Here is a 24,234-nt window from a genome sequence, read left to right on the forward strand (position 1 = left end):
ATTTAATCACCAATTTTCAATAGTAAAAAAACAAGTTTGATGTCATTCTAACAAAATTGTAAGACCACTTGTTTCCCGTGACGATAAATCATATTGTCTATATATGTACGTTATTTTGCATGTTGCTAAAACTGTTCGAATAACTTTTTAATTTTATCAACGAATTGACAACCAATATATAAAATTAAGATTTAAGGTCATTATAGAAGCAAACAATAAAGCATAAACTTGTTTCTAATGACAACAAAACAAAAATTACTTGCCATGGGTTGTTGAAAAAGGATTCAACGAACTTTTTGACCGTAACAAAACCTCCATATAATTTAGCAAAGAATTTTAAAATAAATTGTTTCTAATGGAAACAAATTAAAAATCTTATGTCATGTTAGCGCCGGATAATAATACAGCTTATTTTCAATGGCAATAAATCAAATCAAACGTTTGTTTTCACATTGTATTGCTAAAACTATTTATTTTTTTATCTTTTTTAAAAAATAAATCCGATTCCATGTTTTAGCAACAATAGTTAAGTGGTTGGTTTCTAATGACAACAAATCAAGTACCCGTTGGCATGTTTTGTTACTAAATGGAAACAAATAAAAATTATGATGCCATCTAGAAACAAATAATAAAAATATTGTGTTTCCATTTGCAACAAAACAAATACATGTTTCCATAGTTGGTTGCTAAAATTGATTAAACGACGTCCGACGTCTGGGGAAATAACGTAGTAACAAATTTCAACATAACTTGTTTCTAATGGAAACAAAATAAAAATTTGATGCCATGTTAGCAACAAATAGTAAAACAACTTATTTTCAAATGGCAACAAATCAAACATTTGTTTCCACATTGTGTTGCTAAAACTAATTTTTTTAAAATCTATTTTTAAAAAAATATAATTCCATATTTTAGCAACAAATAGCAATATGACTTGTTTCTAATGGCAACAAATCAAGTACTTGTTGCCATGTTTTGTTACTAAATGGATACAAATCAAAACTATGATGCTATCTAGCAACAAATATTAAAAATAATTTGTTTCCATTTGCAACAAATCAAATATATGATGCTATCTAGCAATAAATAGTAAGGAAATTGGTTTCCAATGGCAACAAGTAAAAATGTCGTTGCTAACATTTGAACTTGGCAACCAAAAAAAAAAGGGGGGTTTCTATTTAGCAACAGTACAAAACTCAGTTGCCAAACTTTGTTTCTAAAAGGCTCTCATTTTTGTAGTGTATAAACACAAATACATTGATATCAACAACATGCATTTGAAATTTGAACGGAAATTAGCGAATTTAACTAAAGCGAATTCAAAAAATAAGAAAAATTAGGATGAAAATCGATCTCGACCAACTTACCTTGCGAACGTCTGAAGTATGGTTGCCTCTTCGAGCTCCAAGTATAGCGCCTCCTTTAGTTTTCGAAGAGAAATTGTAGAAGGAAGAGTTGTGAAGAGAGACAAATCGCAGTGGATCGTGAAGAGAGGAGAGGATGAAGAAGGAAACGCTTTTGTGAAATCAGAAAGGAGGAACTTTTGATGAGCTTCACACGTGCGATATGAAAAGAAAAGTAGGTATGCTTCCACTTTTGGGCTTGATCCACAATAACTTTATGTGGACCAGGTTTATTTAAGAGTTTACCTTTGGTTTGTTGCGGAAGCGAAGAACGTAAATAAATTTGAGTAAAACAAAAACAAATAACTGAACTTTTAAATCAATTATCAATTTTATGGGTTTGACTATATATTTCCAACTGATTTTGGCTCACGGAAATCAAATTCTGGAGCTTTGATAAAGAAAACGGCGAGTAAAATCGCGAAGGGAAAAAAATTATTTGGTTTTTGGATCTAAAGGAAAACCTACGTTCTTGATACCATGTGAATATAATGATACGGTTTGCCTTAATACGGGTGTCTGTGACTCATATATATAATAATATTGTACAATAGTAAAATTACGAGTATACCTTTAGTATCCTCTGTTACTTTATATTTATTCAAATAATACAGAGTACATTCAATTCATTGTAATACAAAGTGTTCATTTATAAGAATCACGACTTATTAATTAGCATATGAGAATATATAAGTAAACAAGTACTTAACTGAGCTTAATTTACTTATAAGCTACAAGGAAAGCGCGCAATAGTAGTAGAAGCTTATAAGTCTTCCAATAATTAACTTCATTGATACCGAATTATTATATCTTAAATGCTCGCAAAATCGATCGTGGCCTTTCCATCATGAGGTTTACTTAAAAAGTACTTCATATAATCCAAGAAAGAAACATCTTTGTAAATTGGCTTATCTCCTCTATCAACAATCTCTTGTAATGGACCAATAATATCATTAAAAGTCGGATGCACAAAAATTGGGACCGAAACCCTAGATTTGTTTCCATTCGGGATCACAAGGTGTTCAGCGCTCTTGTACTTGCCATTGCTAAATATTTGTAGAACATCACCTACATTGACCACGAGAGCACCACTGATAGGAGGCACATGAATCCAACTCTCGTCGTCTAATCGTCGAACATAGAGCCCTCCCACCTCGTCTTGAAGAAGTATAGTGAGGGTTGATGCATCTGAATGAGGACCGGTTCCGAAAGTTAACTCAGGGTTTGGACACTTTGGATAATAAGTTAGGTTTATTCTCTTACAACCCGTCAAGAGAGACTCTTTTCTTTCATCAATCTCATGGATGTTTAATCCCTTCATAAGTATCTTACAAAGATTACTTATCACATTTTTCGTACTCTTCAAGTATTCCAATGCTTCATCCCTATATATGTAACAAAGAGTCATGAATCGTGATTATATGACATTTAAAAATTATAAACAAAGGAAAGTTTCTGGTATTAACTGAGTTTTTCCAGCCATTGACTTACATGTGTGGCTTCATTTACATGTTAATTAACTTGTGAAAACGAGTATGTTTAGTGGAAACAAAACAATTTCTTTTAAACACGACACAATATATTCAAATTGAGAACTACCAAAATAAACCGCTTTAACAATATGTTTTGTTGAAAATGTAGCAAAATGAAGCCACACGTGTTGCTCAACGTGCAACTCAATGGCCGAAAACTTCCCTAAGGTTGTCTTACGCAAAAAAAATTTACATTAAGGTGTGATTTCACAAAAAAATTAAATAAGGTCATTTCTCGCAAAATTTTGGTTATAAAATGTCATTTTTGACAAATTTGCCTTTAAATACAAAGTGAGTATTATTTTTATTTTCTATGCATTTTTTATTTATTTATTGTTTATTTATAGAAAAATATCATATTTATTTATAGATTATGAAAATAATATTTCCTCCGTCTTTTAATACTCGCAACGTTTGGACTTTTGCCACTATTCATATAATCTACTTTGACTATTCTTAGTGCTTTTTATATAAGATAAAACATAGTCATGTGGGATCTTGTTAGATTCGTCTCAATGTGTATTTTCAAAATATTAACTTTTTATAATTTTGCATAAAATGAATTTAAGATATAAATGATCAAAGTTGTGCATTGACATGCGTGAAACTAACAAACGTTGCGAGTATTAAAAGACGGAGGAAGTATATGCCAACCACAGGATAATAATTTGCTAAATAAGATTAATTACCTGCATGGAAGAGGCCAATAAGCTAAGGCTTCTTCTTCATAATCCTCAGAAACAACAAAGAGGCTAAGGTGATCTTTCCACTCAAACACCTTCTCAAAATCAGGGGCAAAGCTAGTCCCATACCTCACATTTTTGCAGGGTGAATTCTTCGCCAAATACTTCGCCTTCTCCTCAACCGGCATCTCGAAAAAACGATAAGTTGCAGCTTTGACATCCTCCAACACTTTAAGAGGCACCCCATGGTTAACAAGTTGGAAAAACCCCCATTTCTCGGCAGCATTACAAATGAGTTTTTCCGTTGCATCGGTGTCTGAATTCGACATGTCGATGATGGGGATCGAGTGATCTTCACCATTATCTTTGGTAAGGGAGATTTTTTGTTTGTTTAACCTCTCATCATCTGGTTTGATGTATTGGGTAGGCAAAGATGTAATACCAATATCAGCTAGACCCTTAACACCATGTCCTTGAATTTGGACAAATTCTTTGATATTTTTTGGAGAAATTGGCATTATTAATTATTGGAGTTAAGAAATCAAGAAAATGAATAGGAAAAAAAAGAGCTAATGATCTTGACAAACTTGCTTGTATATGCTTAGACTAGTACACTGATAGTTCATTTTATACTAAAAGAGTGATCCACTTTTGTGGACTTTTGGTTCTTCAATTCTTAGTTTCTAAATCGACGCCTCTTTTGTGGACTTGTTGGCAAGAATTTTTAAGATATGGTTACAGTCTTTTTACTAACTCCGTTATTATTTTTACAATTACTATTTGAAAATATAAATACGGATTATATACAAAAACTTATATAAGCCGTCTTATGTAAAAGAACAAAAACTCTTGCAAATAATTATACTTTTAATCGAATAATTATTCAATGTGATCAAATATTTTTATTCTAATACTAATATTATTAATTATGCTCTCAAACAAATAGTTATAATTTCTAGTCAAATATTCAATTTTTTTAATAATTATATCATCGAACTTACGTACATGACGGTATCAAGGGAAACATACTCGTTAACTCATAAATATATCTCATGTAGGTTGTATATATGTATCATTTCCTCATGTGGGTTGTATATATATGTGTATCATTTTCCTAATGGTATAAAATTGGTAGTGCGAAAAATCATTAGGAATCGTTGAGGAAATTATTATTACAATCACTACAAAAATTTGTATCTTTTATGACAACCTAATAACGACGGGTAAAAATTCCGTCGCAAAACTTTCGCGATGGGGATAACAACCCAACAAAGACGGGAACAACCGTCGCAAATGTCTTTAAAGACGGGTTAACGACGGAATTTTCCATTAACATTACGACCCTCTTTTATGACGGGTTCGCGAAAGAAAATCATGTTGTTAATCAACAATTATTGGCCTTTAGCGACGGAATTTCCCATTGTTAATAATATAGTTTTTGTAGTTAATCCATGTACTCCTTCCGTCCCGAAAAACTCGTATCGTTTGACTTGACATGTTTGAGAATGCACAACTTTAACCATCAATATCTTAAACTACATATTATAAAAATTTATATAATATTAATATTTTGAAAATATATATTAAGATAAAACCAACAATATATTATATAATAATATTTGTTTGAATGTACTAGAATTAAAATCGATTAAAATGAATTATATGAATAAGACGGAGTACCAATAAAAGAGTGTTTTTTGTTTTTTTTTTGGAAATTTGGTAGTATGCTTCACTATTTCACCAACCCCTTATGCGCCTATATTAGACCCGCACAACCAATGAATGATCAAAACCACCAAAACAATGGAAGTAATTATCCAAGAAACTACCACCCTATACCCTTCCAACCCTCCCTTCAACCACCCCCACACCCTCCCTCTCTCTCACCTCGACACCGATCTCAACCTCCATGTCACCTTCCGCTACTTCCGTGTCTATGCTAATCAATCTCAACACCAACCCGACCCATTTAACGTTATAACTGCCGCAATAGGGACCACCCTTGGTCCCTACTACCCTCTCACAGGCACCATTCGACCTGTCATTGGTGGCCGGTTCGAGTTGCATTGCACCCCGGGAAAAGGCCTTCCTATCATAAGGGCCTCCATGGACTGCTCCCTGGAGTCCCTTAATTACTTGGAGGACCCCGATGACACGCTTGCCGAACATCTTGTTCCGAACCCGGATTCGGCTGAAGCAATGGAGCATCCCATGATTTTACAAATTACTTTGTTTAAGTGTGGAGGGTATGTTCTTGGGTCAGCGGTCCATAACATGTTGTGTGATGGGTTAGGGGCCTCCGAGTTCTTTAATGGGGTGGCTGAGTTGGCTCGTGGGGCAACTGTTGGAACATATAGATGCATAAAGCGGAATTTCAGGAAACAATTTCCTAACATCTATCACAGGATCTCATGCACAACAATAGTATAGATCAGATTAAGTCGAAAGAATAATCACCTTTGAAGCGTGTTCTCCCGTTCGTATGCAAGCTTCGAAGATCTTAGAGCCCCACTTGTTGCTCCTCTACTCAGTCCACAAGCACGAATTGAATCCCACGTATGCTAGTACGGAAGAGAACGATCACAATCTGTCTCTTGCTTTGTTTGGGATGTATGGCGTTTAGAGAATTAGAATTAGGGTTTTTGTGTTTTCCTTTTGTCAAATATTGGATGAACGTGATTTCTAAATCCCTGACATTATAACTATTATAATGTGAGAGTTTTAGGTTAACACAAAACCAAAGCCCAACATTCTTCCCTTAACAGACCGGTTGCCATCGGGCCTTTTGGGCCCATTCCAATTAATGCTTATATGTGTGACCTTATAGGATTAATATATTTTAGTTGTAGGTCCAATCAATATTGCATGTCCTGCTAATCACATTTATTCTCTAGCAAGCAAATTTGATTACTAAAATAATTAACTTATTATCTTCATAATTAATTCCTATTTATATTTAGTAATTGCCGGAAATGTCTAAGGACATAATTCCTTCAATCTCCCACTTGTCCGAAGACAAGAACGCAATGCTAAATTCCTTAAGTCTCTTAATGCCAAAATTTGATAACACACTGTTATTCTCAAATTCTAGTTTCTTGATCGCCGAGTTCGAACTGTTCAAATAAAGATTAACTTTTAATCCCATTCCGCATGGCCATGCAATTTTCAGTTCTCGCTCATCAAGAGGCCCAGACACCATTCCTATCAAATAGGAGGACTTATTCACTCTTGTATGACCATAACTCCCACTCAATTCTTAGCCCACCTGATCACTGCCTTTATAACCTCCTTTTACGGCGCGGCGGTTAACAGCGTCAAAGTTAAACTAATTGTCTCGTGGTTATTAAGACATACTCATGTCTAAGGAATTCACTAAATATAGAAGTTTGATTCTACTTTTAGAATCTAGTTAGGTCAAGTCACAATGCATCAAGTATACATCCATATAATCAATTAGACATCCCTATGTCTCCATAGCCCATGGAACTGCACTATCAATTAATTACATGCTAGTCTTCACATAAATCACTTATGTCCAATTTAGTGATTTAGACTAGGGACTTAATAAGTTGTGATTTCAGTTCACTTTATAGGGTTCCATTATCAAAACGTTTTCGATAATCCTATTTGAAAACACAAGTTATTTGGACATTTTATTTAATACTAAACCAAACAATTAAATAAGAATGAACTTTTATTGATAAACATTCAAAGCATAATAAATGTCTTTACAATTGTAAACATAAAGTAAACAAACTAAAGCCATTCTCCCATATGCCTAAGCCCCATAGACCTAGTATGACTCTCATGCTTAGGTTGAGCAAGCGGTTTAGTCAGAGGATCAGCCACGTTATCCTCAGTATGAACCTTGCTTACTTTCACATCCCCTCTTTCAACGATCTCTCGAATAAGATGGAATCTCCTGAGCACATGTTTGGATTTTTGGTGCGATCTGGGTTCCTTGGACTGGGAAATGGCACCATTGTTGTCACAATACAACTCAATGCCATTTTCAATGCTAGGAACTACACCAAGTTCACTAATGAACTTTTTGATCCAAACAGCTTCTTTTGCTGCATCACTTGCTGCAATATACTCAGCCTCTGTTGTAGAATCTGCGATGGTACTCTGCTTAGAACTCTTCCAGCTCACAGCCCCTCCATTGAGACAAAATATGAAACCAGATTGTGATCGGAAATCATCTTTGTCACTTTGGAAGCTTGCATCGGTGTATCCAGTGGCAACTAACTCATTATCTCCACCATAGACCAAGAAATCATCCTTAGTCCTTCTTAAGTACTTAAGGATATTCTTTGCTGCCATCCAGTGCGCCTCTCCTGGGTTTGACTGGTATCTGCTGCACATACTCAAAGCATATGCAACATCCGGTCGAGTGCATACCATGGCATACATAATGGACCCTACTGCAGAGGCACAAGGAACATTACTCATGCGATTGACCTCATCAGGTGTCGAAGGACACTGAGTCTTGCCAAGCGAAATGCCATGTTGCATGGGAATGAAACCTCTTTTGGAGTTTTCCAGCTTGAACCTTGCAAGAACCTTATCAATATAAGTCTCTTGGCTAAGTCCAATCAGCCTTTTGGATCTATCTCTATGGATCCTTATTCCCAAGATGTATTCAGCTTCTCCTAGGTCTTTCATGGAAAAACAACTTTTAAGCCATTCCTTGACTGACTCAAGCATGGTCTTGTCGTTTCCTATGAGAAGTATGTCATCCACATACAAGACTAGGAAAGCAATACTACTCCCACTCAACTTCTTGTATATACAAGATTCCTCTTCATTTCTGAGGAAGCCAAAAGATTTGACTGCCTCATCAAATCTGAGGTTCCAACTCCGGGATGCTTGCTTAAGCCCATAAATGGACTTCTTAAGCTTGCAAACTTTTCTTGGACTGTTTGGATCTTCAAAACCTTGTGGTTGTGTCATGTACACATCCTCTTTCAAGAACCAATTCAAGAAAGCGGTTTTGACGTCCATCTGCCAGATCTCATAGTCATGAAAGGCAGCAATCGCAAGAATTATCCTAATGGATTTCAGCATGGCTACTGGTGAGAAGGTTTCATCATAGTCAATACCATGAATTTGTCTAAAACCTTTTACCACTAGTCTTGCCTTAAAGACATCAATGTTTCCATCTTTGTCCTTTTTCAGTTTGAAAATCCATTTGCAACCTATGGGTTTAACCCCATCAGGCAAAGCAACCAAGTCCCATACTTGATTTTCAAACATCGAATCCATTTCGGATCTCATGGCTTCAAGCCATTTCTCGGAGTCTTGACTCATCAAAGCATTTGTGTAGCTAATAGGTTCCTCATGTTCTAAAATCTCTATTTCAGAACTTTCAGTCAAAAGGAAATCAATATATCTCTTTGACGGAATGACAGTCCTACTAGACCTACGTTGGGGAACAACAGGAGAAGTTTCCACCTCATTAGGTTGAGGGACTTCGCATGGATTATCTCCAAGTGGGACGGTAGAAGGCGCATGAATGGAATGCACCGCCTCCTGAGCATTTTCATGCTGGGTCGTCTCTGACGAGGTGTGAACCTCATCCATTTGTTGCTCATCTCGAATTTCTTCGAGATATACATTACTCCCACTTGTTTTTCTGGAAATAAACTCCTTTTCCAGAAAGACACCATCGCGAGCAACAAACACTTTGTTTTCGCTTTGGTTGTAGAAGTAGTATCCCTTAGTCTGTTTTGGGTAACCCACAAAAAGACACTTATCGGACTTGGGTGAAAGCTTATCAGAAAGTAAACGTTTTACATAAACTTCACAACCCCATGTCCTTAGAAAAGACAATTTTGGAACTTTTCCAGTCCACATCTCATATGGCGTCTTTTCTACTGCTTTGGACGGAGCTCTGTTGAGTGTGAATGCCGCTGTTTCAAGCGCAAATCCCCAAAATGAGGCAGGAAGGTTAGCAAGACTCATCATGGACCGAACCATATCTAATAAAGTTCGATTCCTTCTTTCGGAAACCCCATTCAACTGTGGTGTCCCTGGTGGAGTCAATTGCGAAAGTATTCCACAATCTTTCAAATGATCACCAAACTCTTGAGATAAATATTCACCACCACGATCGGATCACAATGCTTTAATTTTCTTTCCAAGTTGGTTTTGTACTTCATTTTGGAATTCCTTGAACTTTTCAAAGGATTCCGACTTATGTCGCATGAGGTAAACATATCCAAATCTGCTCACATCATCAGTAAAAGTAATGAAATACCCGTACCCTCCCCTAGCCAAAGTACTCATAGGTCCGCAAACATCAGTATGTATGAGGGCTAAAAGATCATTGGCCCTTTCACTTGAGCCTGTGAAAGGAGACTTTGTCATTTTTCCCATTAAGCAAAATTCACATACTTCAAATGATTCAAAATCAAATGATTTGAGAATTCCATCCTTATGAAGTTTCTCTATGCGCTTTGAGCTTATATGGCCTAATCGACAATGCCATAGGTAAGTAGGGTTCAAATCATTTGGTTTGTGTTTCTTGTTTTCTATGTGATAGATATGGTTTTGTAAGTCTAGTACATATAAACCATTTGATAATTTAGCAGAGACATAGAACATACCATTCAAATATGCTGAACAACAATTATTCATAATTTGAAATGAAAAACCTTCCGAATCCAAAATCGGAATAGAAATTATGTTCTTGGTAATAACTGGAACGTAATAACAATTATAAAGTTCTAATATTAAACCAGAAGGCAAGCGTAAACTATAATCTCCTACAGCTAAAGCAGCAACTCTTGCTCCATTGCCTACTCGGAGATCTACTTCGCCTTTGCTCAAGCTTCTACTTCTTTTTAGTCCTTGCACATTACCAATAATGTGCGACCCACAAGCGGTATCAAATACCCAAGAAGTAGTTGTAGCTAAATTAACTTCTATGACATTGATACTCTTGAACTGCTTACCTCTCTTGACCATTAGAACATCCTTATGTTCAGGTTCACCAGGTAAGTTCCCCTCGTCCTGAACCATCATACTATGCAACCTCCCTAATCTAGCATTCTTCTGAAACAAAGTTTTCAGTTGCTGGATTATTGTGTAGGCATCCAGACCATCAAAACGCTTTTGATACTCTGGTTCCATGCAAGCAAGCATCAAACATGTTACTTGCAGAGAGTTATCCTGGAGAGTTTGTTTAGCTCGACATTGAGCTTCAGTAGCATTTTGTGGCAGGGGTTCAAGAGGGAGTGGATTTTCAAGAACACTTTCTTTTCCTTCCGCTCTGAGAACAATTCTCATAGCCTTTTCCCATTGTAGGAAGCTGTGTGCATTCAGTTTGTTTTCAATTAGAGGGCGCAAGTTAAAAGTAGAGTTGTTTGCACCAGACATGATAACTACAATAAAAAGTAAAGCAAGATTCAATATAATGTTTATCAAAAGTAGCAATTAAACAAATTCAATTCACTACTACCCTTTATTCAAAATTAGAAGTCCCCATTGAATAAAGAATTAACCAAGATCCCCTCCCACTACAATCAAACGGACTTTGGCCCTGCTACTTTAATTTATAGTATTCGAGGTAAGTAAACATTTTACTAATTATAACTGATTATAACTCTTGGTAGACAGGTTAACAACTCTTTGTATCTTCCTATCTCTTAGCTTCAAAACCCAAAACTTTGTCTTTTGATAGTTTTGTTGAGTTAAACCAAACATTAACATGTAAGTTTCAAAAACCTACCCTACTATCCCCGGAATTATAAGCAACACCCTGCTTTGGCAGAACCTATTACTCATGATCTAAGGCTTTATAGGTGTTGTATGGAAAAGCACTTAAACTCAATATTATTTTGGGACCTAAGTTTACTATGTTGGTTAATTAAAAGTGAACACATTGCTTTAAATAACCACATACATAAACTCAATAAGCATTTTAAGGCAATATAAAATGCATAAAAATAAATGTGATCCTAGTATGGCCCCTAAAAAATAAGCTCAAATCTTCTTGGGTTCCTGTTCATCTTTCTTGGATCTCCATCCTTGAATTTTTGATTGAACCTTCTTACTTCATCGAACTCATAATACGAACTTTATAATCTAATTTAAACTTTTAAATTAAATTACAACAATACAGAACGATGCGCAGATCGTATTTCAAAATTTACAAGAATACAAAACGATACGCAGATCGTATTTTCTATCCTATTTTGGGCCATACTAGTCACTTGCCTGTAACAAAATATCATAATATTCCATACACGCATATAATATTAAAATATATTAGACAAAAATTATTTACTTATTAACTATTAATAAGCAAATAACATTTCCAAAATAATACTAAAAACTTAAACAATTTAAGTTTAACATTATTTTAATTCAATTACTATTTAAATATGGCTAGAATAATCTCATTAATCTAGAATTTGCATTCATTTGAAAATTACGAATTATGCTCAAAACGAAGATCTGATTTTCCAATTTTTAAAAAAAAACAAATTACTCAAACTTTTTGGAAATTAATTGTATGAAAAATCCCCTTTCTTCTTTTCCCTTTTTTTTTTTTTTTTTTTTTTTTTTTTAATTGATTTAAAGCAAGAGAACAGCAGGCAGGCATGACACCCGCCCCTGCCTCGCCGGAACGCCGCCCTAATTATCCCTCCACCGTGGCTCCACCGTCGCGGGTGGTGGCCACCCAGCCATGGAGGTTGTTATTTTAATTTGGTAACAATTACCTAAATTAAATTAATCTTTATTCAACTTTTGTTAAAGATTAACAATTTAATTAGGGTTTAATTATCCGAAAATAATGGCAAAAAAATTTGAATAAATTAACAATCCTTAAACTGAATTTTAGGGTTGTTAGAAGTTAGATTTCAATTTAAACTCTTTATTAAAATTAAATCTAACAAGAATTCAAAATTTAAGGCATAATTATCTCATTTTATTCAAATAATTCAAGAAAATAACAATTATAATCCGAAAAATTCGAATTAAATTACCAGGAAGATCTATTGAATTTTCTTAACAAATAAAATCAAAAATTTTAATTGTTATCCTTAAATTTTATGATTAATCGAATTAAACATAAAAATTAACCAAATTCAATAATTAATATACAAAAATTCCGAAAATTAGTTAAAAAATTACCAAAAAATTTCGGCTATTGTATAAAAATTAGTGGATAATCAGTAGATTTATTTAACAAATTAAAAATCAAATCTTTAATTGTTAACAAATTATTTCCATGATTAATCTTATTAACCATTAAATAATTTAAAATCTGACGAATTTAATTTTAAAAAATCCGAAAATTTTATGAGATATTAACTGTTAATTTCGAACCTGTGATAAAATTTTCGGAATTTTATAAATTTATTTTGAGCAAAAATTAATTAAATCACGATTTAATGATTCCAATCAATTAATATCATATATTAATTTTGCAAATTCAAGCCATAAATAAATCTTCCCTTAATTGAATCAAAATAATAATGTTGCATACAATCATGATCATAAAATATTATGCAAGAGGCTAAAACTGATACCACTGTTGGAACATATAGATGCATAAAGCGGAATTTCAGGAAACAATTTCCTAACATCTATCACAGGATCTCATGCATAACAATAGTATAGATCAGATTAAGTCGAAAGAATAATCACCTTTGAAGCGTGTTCTCCCGTTCGTATGCAAGCTTCGAAGATCTTAGAGCCCCACTTGTTGCTCCTCTACTCAGTCCACAAGCACGAATTGAATCCCACGTATGCTAGTACGGAAGAGAACGATCACAATCTGTCTCTTGCTTTGTTTGGGATGTATGGCGTTTAGAGAATTAGAATTAGGGTTTTTGTGTTTTCCTTTTGTCAAATATTGGATGAACGTGATTTCTAAATCCCTGACATTATAACTATTATAATGTGAGAGTTTTAGGTTAACACAAAACCAAAGCCCAACATTCTTCCCTTAACAGACCGGTTGCCATCGGGCCTTTTGGGCCCATTCCAATTAATGCTTATATGTGTGACCTTATAGGATTAATATATTTTAGTTGTAGGTCCAATCAATATTGCATGTCCTGCTAATCACATTTATTCTCTAGCAAGCAAATTTGATTACTAAAATAATTAACTTATTATCTTCATAATTAATTCCTATTTATATTTAGTAATTGCCGGAAATGTCTAAGGACATAATTCCTTCAGCAACTCGGCTAACGGTTGAACCAGTTTGGGATCGAGCTACTTTGCTTGGTACAAGAGAACCATCGCGTGTCGAGTTTCCGTTCGAAGAGTTTTTGAGTTTGGATAAGGGGTTTTCACCTTATTTGCAAAATGTTGGACCGACCATTAGGGTATGTTTCCCGGTGTTGGAGAAGTGGTTGGACGGGTTTAAGGAGTACTTATTCGAGCGGTCGGGTTCGCGGTTTACCACTTTTGAAGCCCTGGGTGCTTTCATATGGAGAGCAAGGTTTGTATTCGATCTTAACGTACAATTTGTGATGTATTCTATTCACTCGATTTTGGCTCATTTTAACTTATTTAAAATTTTCCAAATCTATTTAAAATTTATCAAAATATTTTAAAATGAGTTTGATCCTGAACTAAATTAAACCACTTTTATTTTTTTAAACTTATCTTATCCGGACTTAATTAAAGTAGGTTAAACTTATTTTTTCAAAAACACTGAAAATCTATACGGAGTAGTTGACTAATCTACATAGTACATGTATTAAAGCCTCACAAGTACTTCTTATGCAACATGCTTTTGTCTTTTGCGTATAATTTTCTAGGGTGATGATAAAGGTCGCAAGTTGCAACAACATTTAGTTGTCGCAATCTTACGTGTTGGAGTTTAATTGGTACATGTATGCGCCACGTAGGCTATGCATCGTCATAATATTTTTACTATCAAATTATGTAAATAGTGTAATCAATATAAAGAAGGAAACTAATTAGAATATTTAAAACATGTATAATAGAATATATAAGTTAAATATTTAAATTTCCTATTTAAATCACGACACATAAGCATGTCATGTCATCATTGTGACACGGCTTAAAGGTCGCATGTTGCGACCTTTATCATTTTCGAATTTTCTAAGTTCATGTTTTATTAGACTTATTTTGTGGGACATTAATTACCTAAAATTTATATAAACTTATTTTATCTGAAAATTAAAACTTAGTATTTTATAAGAAATAAATTTATTTGTGTGTGAAAATTTCAGTCATTTATTTTAAACTTATCTAAACTCATTTTGCCAAAATAAACCAAAATATATTAAACATAACCGATGCTAACACTATAATTCAAAACTGACTAGTCTTTTATTTTTGGACAAAATAGGGTGAAAGCATCAAATATTCCAAAGGACAAAAAAGTGAAGTTTGCATACTTGATGAACATAAGAAAGCTAGTGAATCCACCTCTACCTAGGGGATATTGGGGCAATGGCTGCATACAAATGTACGTTCAACTCACTGCCGGAGAACTAACCCAACGGCCCATTTGGGAGACGGCCACCTTAATAAAAAATAGCAAATTCAACGCGACAGACGAATACGTGAAATCGTACATCGACTTCCAGAACGAGAACTACGAGAAGGGTATAACAGCGGGAGAGGGGGTGAGTGGGTTCACTGATTGGAGACACCTTGGTCATTCTAAGGTTGATTTCGGCTCGGGCGGTCCAGTTACGGTGTACCCTCTCTCCAAGCATTTCCTAGGGAGTGTTGAGCCATGCTACTTCTTGCCTTATTCTTCGTCTGATAAGGAGAAGAAAGATGGACATGGGTTTAAGGTTTTGGTTTGCTTGAGAGAATCTGCTAAAGATGGGTTTACAGCTGAAATGGATAAGTTTAGTAGATTAGAGTTTGATTATTTTTGCTGATTATTGTAAGGTTATACTTGATCGATCCGTTTCCAAATAGTTGCAGCTTTTTGACCTTCATGTTTATCAACGCATAATTTCGACCATCAATATTAATAATTACTACTATTTTGTATGTATTAGTAAACGTTATAAAAAAAAAAAGGATATATTTAAAATATACATAGAGACAAACCCATTAAGATTTTACATAATAATATTTATTTTAATTTACCAGTATAAAATTATGGTCAAATTGAAATAACTGAATAGTGTTAAAAGTCAAAACTACACGACTATTTAGAAAAGGAGGTAGTAGGATATTGGCATTAGTTTGAGGGTAATTTTGATTACACAACTATTTATACCTTGTATGAGCCCTTAATGCGTAGGTGTTTGTCCAAATTTATATACTTTCTTCATTCTGGAAATATCGCACCATGGTTGACTTTTACTCCTCTAACAATTACTTTGACTCTTAATATTTCAAATCTTGTGCAAATAAAAATGATAAAAAAATAATATTTAGAAAATATATATTGATAAGAATCTAACATTACCCAACATGACTAAAATTTTCTTACATACGAATCACAAAAAACGGTCAAAGTCGTAGTGTGAATAGTGTTTAAAAACAAATGGTGCGATATTTCCGGAACGGAGAAAGTATATCCTTTAAACAAACGCATTGTTGATGTCTGCCCTTAAATTTCCTGTTCAGTTCACTCAATTGGTGATGCAGTGTGTGAGGTCTCCTAAATTCTCTTTGTCCATTAATGGCTCTTTGCATGGTTTCTTTGAAGGGAAAAGAGGGCTCAGGCAGGGTGATCCTCTTTCTCCCTTACTTTTTGTTCTGTGTATTGAATATCTATCCAGAATTCTGGTGTTGGTTGGTGAGAAGAAGGAGTTCAAATTTCATCCCAGATGTACTGAGATCAAACTGAATCACCTGTGTTTTGCAGATGACATCATTCTGTGTTGCAAGGGGAATTTTAACTCAGTACACATGTTGATGCAAGGCTTTCAGCTGTTTTCTCTCTCCATTGGTTTAAAAGCAAGCCCTTCTAAAACTTCAGTATATGGTTCAGGTGTGAGTGATTCCACAATGCAGAGAATTCTGGACATGACTGGATTTGCTAAGGGTTCTTTTCCTTTTAGATACCTAGGCATTCCAATTTGTTCAAAGAAGATTTGTATTGGAGATTGTGAAAAAATTGTGGAAAAAATGTGTATCAAAATCAAAGCATGGAGTTCTAAAAATCTGTCTTTTGCTGGCAGGCTTACCTTGGTGCAATCTGTTTTGATGACTATTCAAACATATTGGGCTCAGATTATGATTCTTCCCAAGAGTATCTTCAAATCTGTTAATAGCATTTGTAGATGTTTTCTTTGGAAGGGTGCTGCTGATTCTAGTAGCCCTGGTAAGGTAGCTTGGAAACAGCTGTGCAGACCAAAGAATGAAGGTGGGTTGGGGCTTATTAACTTAAAACTTTGGAACATAGCTGCCATGGGAAAACATGTTTGGATGATTGCTACTCAGAAGGATAATATCTGGGTTAGGTGGATTCTCTCTGTATACATCAAAGGGGAGCAGTGTTGGGATTATTCTCCCAAGAACACAGATAGCTGGTACTAGAAGTCTATCTGTTATGTTAGAGATTTGATGAAAGCTCATCTGTCTGAGGCTCAGTTATGTTCTATTCAGAAATACTCAATCAAAAAAGCATATGGTAAGTTGATTCTTCCTACTGCTGCAAAAGTTTACTGGGCTGATGCTGTTTGGTGTCGTTTAGGCCAAGCTAAACATAGATTCATCACCTGGCTAGCTGTTTTAGAAAGATTGAACACTAAAGACAGATTAAGACAGTTTGGGCTGTCTATGGATGATTTTTGTCTTCTGTGTGGTGCTGCTACTGAGAACCATAACCATCTGTTCTTTGGCTGTCATTTTAGCTATCTGTGTTGGTCTCACATTGCCTGTTTTCTGCACATCAGTCTCACTAATTGCAGTTTGCCTCAGTTGATTAGATGGATTCACAGGAGGCACATCTCCAAGTTCAGAAAAGGGGTGTATTACACCTTTGTCTGGTGTACTGTCTATCATATATGGAAAGAAAGGAACAATTCTTTGTGGAACAATCAGATTAGCTGCATAGACAAAGTGTGTAGCATGATTAAGAGTAATGCTTGTCATAGGTTACATTCGGTGTTGCCTAAAGCTCTTAGCACTAAGGACAGCAGTTGGTTTTGCACCCTTGTTGAAGGGTAGTTTGCTTGGCTTGTTGCCTGTTCTTCTTGTTTCAGTGGAGGATTGTTCCACTTGATTCCATTCTGTAATTGTTGTGCATAATATATACAAATACTTGCTTACCCAAAAAAAAAAAAAACAAACGCATTGTTTTCTTTTGGTTGAAGCTGATCTGGTCATAAATTAAAAAAGCGATGTAACGAGATTCGATCACTAAACATGATTTACAACTATTAACTTTCACCATTTAAAATAGTTACAAAGTATTATTATCTCTAAAAAGAAATGGTTTGTTAATTGTAAGTGTACCTTGGCATATACTCCCTCATCCCCTTTTGTTTAACCCATAGTTAAAATTCACTTTAATTTATTAAGAATTAATGTAAAATTTGCACATCAATTGATAAAGTAGGTATATGACTATATAAGGAGAGAGAGAGAAAGAGATAGAGAAAGAGAAAGGAAAGAATTTACCAATTAAGAGATTGAGAAATCTCAAAGGAACACCCTAAACAAAAAATAGGGCAATAAAAAAGGGGACAGAGGGAGTAATAAATAGAATATCTTTTGGAAAGAAGGAGGAGAAAGTATAATACTAGCTCTTGCATGCTTAAATGTGAAAGTCGGTCATTATAGTATGTGTATCGTTATTCAACACCGCGTTAGCTAAAATCGTCCTCACTTGTTACGTGAAAGCACGAATTTTCTCTTTATAAAAGATAATCCCCCTATTTTCACGTACCCCTTCTTTTGTTTCCCCCCTTCCCCTCCGACAGCTTGTACCTTCCCCTACCTCCGCCAACCATTAGCTTCGGCAATGACAACCATTAACTTTTTGGTGTATTACACATAACACATTATTCTAATATACCGCCTTAATTTGTGATTATAACAACAATCACAACTACAATGAGTTAATCTAGTCCAAAATTGAACTTTAATGCCAACACTCAAACAAATTAGTATCAAATTAATAAAACAATGACCAATCAACATAAATACAAAATTAAAACTAAAATTTTCATTTTACACAAGTGATCAAAATTTTAAAAAATTGCTAATACAAATTCATCAGAAATTAAAATACAAAACAAAATAATTTCATAATAAACAAGAAAGTAAAAAAATCAAAATGTGAAATAGTCGATGCATGCCGCACATTTTCACGGCTTCCGCGCACAAAACATGCGTCGGCGACACGACGGCCATGCAAATCTTGCGCGGTACCATCGTGTTGCGGGCGCAAGGGTTGTGCGCTGCCGTCGTTTTGGCAGCGTAATTTATGTGCGGTGTCGGTAATTCACATAAATAAAAAATACATAAATCAAAACTAACATTTCTCGACATCGAAGGCGGCGCCTTCTCCCTTCCTCTGCTCCTCTTTTTCAACGTTTTTCGGCAATGCTTTGCTTGAGATGCTCTTCTTCTCGTGGTGGTCTGCTCCTCTTCTCCCTTACCGACTGTGATTTGCTTGCGTTGCTATGGATGTGGCTATGAAAATGAAGGATGGTGAGAAGGTAGGCGCGCAATGAAGATGAAGGATGATGCATGAGATGCGAAGGGAAGAAGATGCAGTAGGTAAAAGGATGACGGGTGGGAAGAGGATGATGGTGAGATGTGGTTGCCGGAGGATCAGATGGGATGAGGGGTGGTTGAGAGATAGGGTAAGAGGGTTTATTGTAAAAGGGAAAATTGGTCTCTTATGAAAGAGTTTTAAGAAAATGTGTGCGTCCACTAGTGGAAAATTTTTCATTTGCCTCGCCATATTTGGGTCGCACATATAAACATGTGACGCAAATGTTAAATTTTATCCTAAAAACTTGTTATCGGCGTCGCAGTTTTAGTTTGATTGACGCAAATGAGGGTTTGTCTTGAAAAAAAATTGATTACAACTCCTTTGCGTCGCTGGTTTATAATACTGTGACGCAAGAGTTTCTGAAATTTAATTATTACCTTTCCCTTTTTTTAATTTGGTGCGACGCAGTCACCTATTGACCTACCTGCTCCTATTCCCTTTCTCTCTCATACATTTCCTACCTCCCCTGTACAACTCTTTCTCTCTCGTATTTTACGGATCTCCATTGTTGAAGCTCTAAATCTTTTCTGTCTCTCCTCCAGAATCAGTATCGAGCTTGCCCTTCAAAGTCTCCTCTCACCAAATCATCCCAATCTCTCAATTTTGTTTAAAATTCAAGCTTAGTGAATATGATAGAGGCAAAACCCTAGATTCCAGAGGCGCGATGAAGAGTTAATTCATCCAATAACACCTTGGGCGTCGTTTGGGTAGCTGATTCACTCTCCTCTTCTCGCTCTTTCTTTTGCACTGCTCCATTTTCTGATTTCGGCAGGTATTTTTTCCCTTTTCCCGTATATCTTGTTAAATTCACTTCAATATTCGTTAGTAATCGCACAACTTTATGTAGATTATGTAATTAAGATGCTTAATTTGAGTTTAATTTCAGTTAGTACAAGAATCTGATTATTCGCTATAGTTCGTCAGTATTTGAAGTGTTTTGCAATTGATTTAGAGTGTTTAGAATCTTAATCTTGGTTGGTATCTAGTGTTTTGCCATTGATTTCCATGTTTAATTAATTTGCTCTGAATTTTTTTAAATATGAATTTAGGGTTTAGTTATGTTGGTTAGTTTGTGAATTCAAGTATTTTTTTCATTTTTTTATATGAGTTTCGCTGTGCATTTGAGGATAAATTAAGTCATTGATTTGAATTTGATGATAAATTAAGTGTTGAATTGAATTTGATGTACTGTGACCTTTTTTTTTTATTGATGTTGAATTGCTAGATTTGTTAATTTTACATTTAATTAAAAGAAAATAATTACATATTCTAATTTTCTACTCTACAGATTTATCGTGCTCCTGAACTTTTATGACTTTGCAAATGTCACTACAGTATATACTAGGGCTTTTGGAGGCGCCTGTGCCAACCACTTCTCCTTCTCTGCTGCTGCTATTCTCGGTAATTATCTACAAGTATTTTGTATCGATTTTTCTGTTGATTTACATTTCTATTGATTTCCTGGATTGTTTGTTAGCTTTGTTTTGATATGATTCTCATAAGCTTGATCAGGATCTCGGATTCGATTTTTCTGATATGATAGGTTTCACATTGTTAAATACATTGTTGTTGGGTTTGTGTTGGTATTTTTCATGAGAAATTCTAGTTGCAATTAGTATAATCCTTTTTAATATGATTGGATTTTTCTGATATATAATCACTATTCATCTCTTCAGCCCAGGGCGGGCGCCCCTCCTGCACTGCCTCAGGGACGGGCGTGGTTGGTAGTTGTAGGCAAAAATGATCAACACGTCACTTGCACTGACCTATCTCTACTTATTGATATACATTCTACTTTCATCTGGAGTTATAGTTTACAATAAGGTAATCTTTCTCATTTCCATTTAGTTTTCAGGGAATTCTTACTTTATTATTGTTAACTTCTTTTCCAGCGAAGCAATGTTTTATTAGTAACTTATATCCAATTTCAATACCCGTTGTGTGTTATTATGCATGAGATACTGGCCGTGGAATCGGTTTTGTTTAGACGATTTTGTTCTAGTGTTCTGGCTGATCCCCGTGTCACTGTTGTAAAATTTCTAGGATGTAGATGACTCGGCTCTTCCGATAAATGTGCACATCTTAAGTTCCAAGTTCATCCATCTTTTAAGTTCCTGATGTGATTTGACAGTACACTGAGTACAGTATGCTTGATCAAGAATAGGTGCTTCCAGAATTAGAAGTCAGATGAGTTAAACCAGGAAATAACATGTTTTCCTACTCTCAAACCACTAAGGTCTAATTTTTTAATAAAATGTGGTGGCTCATCATACTGGGTAATAATCCATGGGAGAGTAGATAGTGGTTATTGCTTTACATAAAATCCTAGATTTATTTCCCAAGACTTAGGTTCAATGACTTCAATCTTTTCATTTCCTGGGAACATGTCTTGTCAAAAGTGAATCTATAGTTTTTGGTTGTGGCAAATTTATTTAATTAGGGATTTTGCCCCTTTCTTATGTCGATTTTAATGAATCTAGAGTTTTGGTTGTTTGCTATGGTTTTATTTAAAGCTTGATTAATGCTGGTTGATCATGGATTGTTTGAATTTGAGATTTTGATTCCTATGTTTTTTCCCGATGATTTTAATTCTGGTTTTTGTTGGGATTTTATTTGCGTTTTTTGGAGATATGGAACTGCCAGCCTGAGCCTCCGCTCCGTAATGGATTCAGGTAAAACCTGTTGTAGATTTTCTAATATTGCAAGTTAAATTCTTTACTAGATGATGTCTTCAGCACTTGAAGTTATTTCATATGTACGTGTACATAGCTCATGTTGTAGACTTGTAGTATGTGATTATCTGATTTACTTTCTAGTTAAGCCAGAAAATTGGAAAAAGGAAGTTATAGATGATGATAAAATAAAGGTTTGCTCTTTGAATCTTGTCAACAGGTCCTTGATTGTACATACAAGGATTCTTGGGATTTGCTTACCAATTCGTTTAGTTTCTTTTTTACTATATATAGAATAGGATTATTGTCATATCTTTTGGCTTCTAATTTTATGTTTAGTTTTACTTATATAATTTCCTGGTAGTAGTTTTTTTTTGTAATGCTATTTTGAGTTTATGCTGAACAGGTTTGGTTTTCTTCAGGTGGTGTGCACAGAAGGGCCAGAGAGAATTAGAGAATTGATTGCAATGGGTGCATCCTTTGATCATGGCGATGATGGAAATTGCACTTAGCAAGGGAGGGTGGCCACTGTCATCACATAATTGTACATGCGGCTGATAAGACTGGTAGGGAGATAGAGAGGGAATTATTAGAAGCAGCTATCAGGGATCCTAACATGTTTCGACATCATTTTGCAATCGATCTATTGACTTCCCAGGTTTAATTTCTTCAAGTCATTTTTCTGTTGCCGCTCTTTGGCTCACATTATATGGTTTAGCATCCTAAACAAAAGAACCATATTGAGTTATTGTCAATTAGATTGTTTTTTTATTTGGGTCCTATATCATTCTGGTGGCAGTTTTAGAAATTTCACTAAGGTGTTAAATGAACAGATATATGCTTACAGGTAGTTTCAGAAAGGCACCAACTTAAGGGTGAAACTGTTCCCAAGATGTCGGTAGTTTGGATACACACTGCGAGACACGTATGACACATATCAGACAGTCACCGCGAATCATTACTTGGGCGAGTTGTTACTCTCAGACAGTCACCGTGAATTCGTGGGAAAAATAACTTGTCCGAGGATGATTATTTAGCTTTAGATGAGTTCTGATTTTTTCTAGGGATCATATGAATATTCTGAGAACTTTCAAGTAGGGTGGGTTAGTGGGTTACTGCAGGTGTTTTTTTTATTTTTGTTGCTTGTTCTGCGAATATTCAGTGTTGTTTCATTATTTGTTCTGCATATTGTTAAACAAATGTTGTGAGATGCATGGTGTTGTGGGGTTTTTCCGGTGAGATACCTTGGAGGTTTTCCGGTAACTTTTAAGGATTTAACAAGATTGTATTTTTATAGAGAGAGAAAGTAGAGAGAAGGCAGAGCAGCAATTGCTCTTGAATGTATTGATTGTGACCCCTTTTTCTAGGGAAGTGGGACTATTTATAGTACTACGTTTTTGTGGGAATGACCTAATATTCCCTTTACATGATTGGCTGGGGAATGGGAGGAGGACATGTGTCCTTTCTCCTTACAATTCTTTGGCCCCTTTTGGCAATAGTGGGCTATTTGGGCCTATTGTGCTTAGTCATTCACTTGGGATACATACTAATTAAGCCCCTTTCCAGGTATAGGTATTATACATACATTTATACACACTTAAATACATACATTGTAGATACCTAGATTAATACTCATGCTCCGGAGTAGACTTCGTATGATTTCTGCTTAGGGGGCGTAATACGTGCTATGTGTCACATCCTCATTGGTACACGAAGGCATGGTAATGTTGCCCACAACATTTGCCCCTCAAGAAGGGCATTTCTGGAAGTACTTTCCGGGTATCGCTTCTTGACCTTTGATTTGCATCTTCATCTTTGGGTCAGGTGTTGAGGTGGTGACACGTGTCACCTTTCTCCATTTTGCCCCTCCCTATATATAGAGGGGGTAAATTTCATTTTTTACATTTCGTTTTCACAGAGCTGTCTCATAGGCGATTTCCGGCGTATTCCCACCACCATCAGGCGATTTCCGGCCACCGCGAGACTTAACCTTTTCTTCGTCAAACTCATCCTGTTCTTCGCGAAACTCATCCTGTTCTTCACCGAGTACTTCGCAGATCTTTCAAGGTTAGTTTTCGCCTTTCTTTCTTGTTTTTGTTATCCTCTCGTCATTTTTCTCTTTGTTAGCGGCCGACCTCTTAGTACTAGGTAAGGGTTTGAAGGTTTTATTTAAGATTTTTCCGCCGTTCATCTTTTGTCGGGGCGGACGTCCAATCGCGTCTTTTTCTTCATTGTTGGTCACTCCTAAGCCGTGCT

General features: G+C 35.3%; 3 protein-coding genes across 3 annotated transcripts; 2 read left to right on the top strand and 1 right to left on the bottom strand.

Annotated features, from left to right (window-relative positions):
* Positions 1–1,916: 1,916 nt before the first annotated feature.
* LOC110792289 (feruloyl CoA ortho-hydroxylase F6H1-3) lies at positions 1,917–4,217 on the bottom strand. The gene is made up of 2 exons (XM_021997107.2): positions 3,625–4,217; positions 1,917–2,788 (listed from the first exon to the last, which is right to left on the bottom strand). Exons 1-2 carry the CDS (start codon positions 4,134–4,136, stop codon positions 2,215–2,217), a joined length of 1,086 nt encoding a protein of 361 aa, XP_021852799.2. The 5' UTR covers positions 4,137–4,217; the 3' UTR covers positions 1,917–2,214.
* A 1,188-nt stretch (positions 4,218–5,405) lies between these two features.
* On the top strand, positions 5,406–15,524 carry LOC110780333 (spermidine coumaroyl-CoA acyltransferase). The gene is made up of 3 exons (XM_056833620.1): positions 5,406–5,961; positions 13,800–14,080; positions 14,960–15,524. The coding sequence occupies exons 1-3, from the start codon at positions 5,422–5,424 to the stop codon at positions 15,501–15,503; spliced, it is 1,365 nt and encodes a 454-aa protein (XP_056689598.1). The 5' UTR covers positions 5,406–5,421; the 3' UTR covers positions 15,504–15,524.
* Positions 15,525–17,145: 1,621 nt separating this feature from the next.
* Positions 17,146–17,751, top strand: LOC130462996 (uncharacterized). Its single transcript, XM_056832007.1, has one exon. It carries the CDS (start codon positions 17,146–17,148, stop codon positions 17,749–17,751), a length of 606 nt encoding a protein of 201 aa, XP_056687985.1.
* Positions 17,752–24,234: the final 6,483 nt, after the last annotated feature.

Source organism: Spinacia oleracea, chromosome 6 (assembly GCF_020520425.1).
Source record: "Spinacia oleracea cultivar Varoflay chromosome 6, BTI_SOV_V1, whole genome shotgun sequence".
Taxonomy (NCBI): domain Eukaryota; kingdom Viridiplantae; phylum Streptophyta; class Magnoliopsida; order Caryophyllales; family Amaranthaceae; genus Spinacia; species Spinacia oleracea.